At 40.0% G+C, this 7,285-nt stretch overlaps 1 protein-coding gene across 1 annotated transcript in view; it reads left to right on the forward strand.

Annotated features, from left to right (window-relative positions):
* LOC101855448 overlaps window positions 1–7,285 on the forward strand; it is a gene marked incomplete at its 5' end in the record, with an annotated part of 16,770 nt that overhangs the window by 6,694 nt on the left and 2,791 nt on the right. The window contains 4 exon segments of the mRNA XM_005110302.3: window positions 902–1,059; window positions 3,057–3,162; window positions 5,363–5,488; window positions 6,321–6,490. Coding sequence (XP_005110359.2) covers window positions 902–1,059; window positions 3,057–3,162; window positions 5,363–5,488; window positions 6,321–6,490 — 560 coding nt within the window.

Consider the following 7,285-nt stretch of genomic DNA (forward strand, 5'->3'; position numbering starts at 1 on the left):
AAGAAGAAGAAGAAGAAGAAGAAGAAGAAAAAGAAGAAGAAGAAGAAGAAGAAGAAGAAGAAAAAGAAGAAGAAGAAGAAGAAGAAGAAGAAGAAAAAGAAGAAGAAGAAGAAAAAGAAGAAATGAATAGAGTGTATGGGTTTAAAGGCCCTATCGACACTATTAGGTTATTTATAAGATGGGACCTCCGAATTCAACGTCCGTCTCAACAGCACAGAGCCAAACGGGTTAGATGTAGAACTTTGAAAACGCTACAATTTGACCTGCATTGAAGTACACCCAGTTTGGAGATCGAACCAAGGCCATTTGCACTGTAGTCTAGAATGATACCAGCTGAGTTAACGAAAGACACTATGATACAAATCCAGGGCAACACCTCGGCAAAAACATAGGTACGTTTTGGGCAGAATGAGCAGGCCGCTCAACCACTACACTTTTGTGTTACGTAGGGGCCAGAAAGTATCGTCCTGCTGGCCTGAATAAGTCCGCGAGCCGTGAGTTTGAAACTTTTGCTCTGACTGTCCCCGTCGTTTTATGCAAGAAAAACTCTGCAAACTCAGCCCAAAAATGTGAAATTTTGCTTTTCTGTTAATTTTAACAAAGAATGATAAAGGAAAATAATCAGAAATTCTGCAAAAAATTATCAAATTTGGTTAAACTATGAGGGGTGCATAAAACCACGGGGACAGCTCTGATGACGTAGCAAGACAGGTGGACACTGTAACCGCTGATCTCGTAGTGAGCTTTTTTGTTTTTTAAATCTGTCCAGAGTGCTCAGAGCCTGTGTTCTTTAATCGATGTTAAGGGCAATAAATGTCACCGTACTTAATTGTCCGAGTACGCAGTTTTGCATTTTATAAAACAAGTCAATGTTTGGGGTTTATCCTTCTCTCCTCATCAGATCTTTCAACTCCTCCATACGTTAGTTATGACGCTAGACCTCTGAACCTTGGAGGAAGATACACGCTAGAATGTCACTCCAACTTCGGCGAGACTGCTGTTACTTACAAGTGGACCAAAGATGGCGTCGTCCTCCCATCCACTTCCAACAACTATGTTGTGAGTTTTTGTTTGTTCGTTTGTTCGTTTGTTTTGTTTTTGGTAAGTGTTTTACGGCGCTCAGAACTGCGTAAGGTCATATATATGAGCGCACGGGACACATCAAGCATTTTCCGTTGGTAGGAAATTTTGAATTTTGCCCGGGTGGCGGCCGAATCCTACTCTTATTGATTTTGGACAACCAATGGGTCTTTAACATGCGCAACGTGCACACGGGACCTACGAGATTTTTCGTCCTTGCCCGAGAAGGCTAGGTGTAGATCTTTCGTAACAAAAGATCAGGGGTGTGGCGGAAAGACAGCAGTAAAAAGAAATCAAGAAGTAGCAGTAGAAAGGCTGCAGAAAGAGTCAGGAACCCAGAGGAGGGGGCAAAGGAGGGGGTGGCTGTCAGAAAGCGGAGCCGAAAGCAGACGACAGAACACTGTTAGAGAGCAGCTAAAGAGAACATTTTAGAGAAAAACATTTTCCGTCGCTACCTGGATTCGAACCCGGGACCTATTGAATGAGAGGTGGACACTGTAACTTCTAGGTCACGAGAGCCCCTATAGTGATTTTTTAAAAAATTTGTCCAAAGTGCTCAGAGCCTATGTTCTTTAATCGATGTTAACCTCTTCACTGCTGTATAGACGTACTGGTTTTCATTCTCCAAAAACTGGTTCTCTTCCCATAATTTGTTTACCAGTTTACGGGGAAGTATAAGGAGATGTACATGTGATCATAACTGTGAAGTTCAGTTTTATTTAACTAATGGGAAATATAGTAAGGCATTGTCTCTCTTGAATGAACATTTTTATCTTGTCTGTGCTAATGTTGGTGGATACGTCTCAGCAACGAAGGGGTTAAGGGCAAAAATTATGTAACACTGCTTATTTGTCAGAGTACTCAGTTTTGCATTTTATTTTTAAAAAGTCAATGTTTGTTGTGGGGGGTTTTTTTGGTGGTTTTTAAAAAAATGATGTATACCCCGGAGGATATTTAGTCATTTTGGGTGATATTCTTTTACTTTTGGGTGTATTTTTTTACTTTTGGGTGATATTCTTTTACTTTTGGGTGTATTTCTTTGACAAACTTGATTGGTGGCAAAGTTTTCAAATGCACTAAGTACAGAAAGTAAAGCGTTTCTAGAAAAGAAAAAAAAACTTCCTTTTTCCGAAAGGGGGGGGGGGGGGGGGTTGTTTTACTTTTCTTTTCTTTTCTTCTCTTTTTCTTTTTTGTTGTTGTTGACAATTGTACTTTACGTTACGTATCCTCCCCTCCCCCCCCCCCCCCCCCCAGGGAATTGCTACTGACTGAAGTGTCTTTAAGCCATTCCCAAAGGGGTGATATAACATGTTCTCGTAGGAGCTTATGCAGTTGCGAGCGGTGTAAAACCTTACTAAAACGTTTTTTAAAAAACGTGTTATTCCTTGCTTTAAAAAAAAAAAAAATTAAAATTTCGAAATAACATTTCGTGAACACATGCAGCCGATGCCACGTACAGATCAAGACACTAAAATTTAAAAGGAAAAATAATCAAAATTTTGAGCTTGTTTTAGTCAGGTTTTACGGCTCGCAACTGCATAAGGTCATATGAGCGTCAAAGGGTATATTACGTCAACGGAGAAGTCCAGACGGGGGAATCAGGCTTACTCTGCTCACCTCTCTAGTCTCCACAGCACAAAGTCTGCTTCGACTATCAAGGCACCCCGGAAAAAGCAGTTCTCAAGAGAGTGACAAACATATAAAAGTAGTAGAGGAAAATGACGATAGTAAGGATGAGGACAGAAAAAGCAGCACTTCCCCCTATTTTGTTCTGGCACAGTATGAGCATGACTTTGATAAATCAGTCCATAAACAATTCTACTGTGCATACGAACATGTTAATATTCCCCCTTTGGGAATGGCCAAAAGACACTTCAGTTAGTAGCACCACCCTGGAAAGGGGGATGGGGGGGGGGGGGGGATTTTGGGCGTATACATCTGAACAGCTGACCTACATTATGATTCTCACCATCCAGATTCCCTCGATGGCTGCGAAAGATGCCGGAAAATATTCTTGCTCTGTAACAGTGAATGGCAAGACCTTAGAGGCCAAGAACCCTTTTGAAGTGGACACACCAGGAGGTATAACTTTTGTTTGTGCTTTAGCGCGTGTCATCCGCAGCTTCTAATATACTGTGTACTGCCACATCTGACACTTAATAAGTCTGCTATTGTCTCAGCAAGGACCATCTACACAGAAACCAGGTCATAGTACAGTCGAAATTGTCCGAGACGACCGCCTATTGTGGAAAAAAAGTGATTGTCTTAGACAGGTTAACAACTTGGACAGTGTCTTTATAATAAATAAAAAGCACATGTGTACAGGGAGGAAATGGGAAGTGGTCATTTGTCTGTCCCTGTCGTTTTTATGCAAATTTTGAAATTATGCAAACTGAGACCAAAAATGTGAAATTGTTCGATTCTGTTAATTTTAACAAAGAATGATAAAGGAAAATAATCAGAAATTTTGCAAAAATGATCATATTTTGCTAAATTTTGCGGGGTGCATAAAACCAAGGGGACAGATTTGTATAGAAGACTAAACTTACCTGGACATATCGCTACCTCAGAATTACACAGTTCTGTCTGCACACTACCAAGTTTTGAAAAATTTCACGTTGAAATTTTTGAGTTTCACAACACGTCAAGCTTTATCGAAGGGAGTTCTTTGAATAACGACTCCGAATAATCTTACGATTTGAAAGAGCAGATAGAACATTTGGTACCTGACCTCAAGGTCATTGTGACTGAAACGGAAAAAATGTCAGTTAGAACTTTATAATACAAAGGTAGTGATGTGGCCTTTAGAGAAGGTTCGAGTATAATAATATGAATGCCTGTTGTTGAAGTTATAATTGTCTCGACGCGGCGGAAACAGGCTCTCGTCAATTTTTGGGCGAGCAGAATTATTGGTTTTTTTTATCATCTTAAAGCTCGTTCATTTGTCTTGCTTTTGATGTAAAAATACCCGTCTATCTTAAAAACATGTCAAGATAAATGCGAATGAAGGAGATGGGGGTTACCTGGTTTCATAAGTAAAATTTGTGAGAAAATGGCTGCTAAAAATTATTTATTTCCTTAGCTTGCTTGAGAGTCCATGTAAACTGAAAATTTGCAATGTCTGTGCTTTTAACCAATGTTTTTCCAGTAAAATCCACACAGACGTGTGTTTTTTAACGGACATAAAAAGTGCTGAGCTAAAACAGTAAAAAAAAAAATTAGATAAAAATTCACAAGCCTGCGGGAAAATGCCAGTTTTCTTCACTTTAATTATTTTGACGAGAGCCTGATTTCATCATCCTGCCTCACATTATTAGGACACGCATTCTGGTCTGTCGCTTTCAACAACGCTCGTAGACGCATTGCTTTGGAACACTTAAAAAGAAGTGTAACTTCCTTTTACATGATACACATTTTACAATTCAGTTTCCTTTATCTGAAAAGTATATATTGCAAACTGCAACACTGTCACTATGACATAATATGCAAATTTGCGTTTCTGGTGAATAATTATGCCGTAGGCCGAGAGTTCCCATTTTGCCACAACTTGGCCTTTGGTCTGCTTTCGGTTATGTGAGGCATCGTTGTAAAATCAGGAGGGCATCAAAATAATGTATTCAAAGAAATGGCATCTTCCTGCCCGATTTGAAGTTTTGTAGAATTGTTTTTTTTGGGGGGTTTTTTTTGGGGGGGGGAAGTGAGGTTGGGGTGTTGTCTCAACATCTTTTAGGCTCATTAAAAGGTACTTTTGTATGTGGATTTTCTTTTACTGAAAAACATTAATTTAAGACACAAATTTATTTTTTTGCAGCCTCCGAGGACTCTCAAGCTTTGTAAGACACCCAACTTTGACAGCAATTTACTTGCTCATTTTATCTTGCAAATTTTCCCCAAAGCGATCATTAACGTGTAATTTACTGATATTCTTTTATTATCATTTTCAAACGAGGTAGTGCTTGATGAAGCCTACGTGGGACGCTCACTGTTAAAAACAAGCAGAAAACGGCAAATGCAGTTTTTTCGAACACCTGAATAGACATAAAGGTCATGAACATCTAGCTCTCAATGGCAAAACTGAAGGCAAACGAGGCAGGGGTAGGCCCAGAGCAACCAACTTAGGAGAACCTAAACAAATGGGTAACGGGGGAAAATCAAGGAAACGTAGCTTTTTTTAAGAGCATCCGAACAAAAGAATGAATGGAGAAACATGATCGCCGATGTCTGTCGCCGCAGATTTGGCACTACTGGATGATGATGGATGGTTTTTTCGGTTTGTTCACAGCTAAGGGTAAGGCCTGTAAGGCTGCTCTTTTCACCGCAACGTGCAGTGGAGAAGAGTACACTGGTAACTGTCTCGCTGGCCGCTGTGAGTGTTCTCCTGGTGCAGAGCTTCAACAGAACGGTTGCGGTAAGTAGCACGGCACGTCTTTAATTCTTAAGAGAGTTTTACAGCACTTTCAACACAGATAATATGTCATATAATTTAGTTTTAGTAAGAGTTTTACTGCACTTGCAACACAGATAGGTCATATGGTTTAGTCCTAGTGAGAGTTTTACAGCACTTGCAACACAGATAGGTCATATACATATTAATTATAATTTAGTTTTAGTAAGACATATACGGTACTTGCAACACAGATAGGTATTACAGTTTGGGTTGGCTTTAGTTAAGAGTTTTACGGTACTAGCAATACAGATAGGTCATAATTATAATTTAATTTTAATAAGACTTTTACGGCGCTTGCAACCCAGATAGGTATTACAGTTTAGGTTAGTTTTAGTTAAGAGTTTTACGGTACTTGCGACACAGACAGGTAATATAGTTTAATTTTAGTAAGAGTTTTACGGCACTTGCAACACAGATAGGTAACATATTTTAGTTTTAGCAAGAGTTTTATAGTTTAGTTTTTGTGAGACTTTCATAGTTAAGTTTCAGTTCGAGTTTTACGGCTCTTGCAACACAGATAAGTCATATAGTTTAGCTTTAGTAAGATCTTTTAGTAAGAGTTTTACAGCACTTGCAACAGAGGTACGGTACGTCGTTTAATTTAGTTTTACGAAGAGTTTTACAGCACTTGCAACACATTATGTTTTGTTTCGTATTGTTTGTTTTTTTGTTTTTTTTAGTCGGTCTGAGTGGACAAATTTAAATGAATGGTGGACAACCACGATCGTCGATGTCTGTTCCAGATCTGGCACTTTTTGACGATGATGTTTTCTTCTTTCACTTTCACTCTCAGCTCTTTCAGTCGCCTCCAGCGCTCCTACAGTTGTGTCTGACGTCACCACAGCCATGAACCTGGGCGGACGTTACATTCTGATCTGTGCATCTACTGCCAGTGTGACTGGTGCTACCTACACGTGGACCAAAGATGGCCAAACTCTCCCGTACACTTCCGCCACTTTAGAGGTCAGTTTGGATGTTTCGTTAATGATTTTCATTTCGTGGTAATTGGGAAGAGGATGAGCTTTGTCGCGTTTATAGTGATGACAATTTGTAGTGATATTAATGATAACAGTACCGTAATAGCAATAACACAACCAACAACAGCAACAAAAATAATATTATAGTATTTTAAAATTATTTTGGGGTAAGTGTTTTACGGCGCTCGCAACTGCATAAGGTCATATGAGCGCGCGGGACACTTTTTCAGTTTTTAGGAAATTTTTTCAATTTTGCCCGGATGGCGGCCGAAGCCTACTCTTATCAGTTTTTAGACCACCAAGGGATCTAGCTTAAACAGGCACAACTTGCACTCGGGCCCTCCGAGATTTTTCGCCCTTGTCCGAGAAGATCAGGGGTGTGGCTGAAAGATCGGAATACACAACACACAACCATTAACACCATACTGTGCACACTACCAATCGGAAAACACAACACACGACCACAAACACCCTGTGCACACTGCTAGTCGGAATCTACTGAATTGTGTCAGGGACAGCCATGTTCGCTTTCAAAAAGGGGGGAGGCCGCAAAATCTATCCTTTTGACACAATACAGACGAGTCGACACGCAACCTCGAAAAACAAACGCGTTTGATTTTTAAGGTCGCAGTCAACCTAAGTCGAATTCAGTCGTAAAGTCTGCAAACACTGGCAGCTTTCGCCCCATCCATAAAGCAAAATCTATCTGGCCCCGACTTGGTCAAATGAATTCGATTGGCAGCGTGCATTCCATATAAACCACACACACACACACACACAC

This window comes from Aplysia californica, unplaced genomic scaffold (genome assembly GCF_000002075.1).
Source record: "Aplysia californica isolate F4 #8 unplaced genomic scaffold, AplCal3.0 scaffold00872, whole genome shotgun sequence".
NCBI lineage: Eukaryota > Metazoa > Mollusca > Gastropoda > Aplysiida > Aplysiidae > Aplysia > Aplysia californica.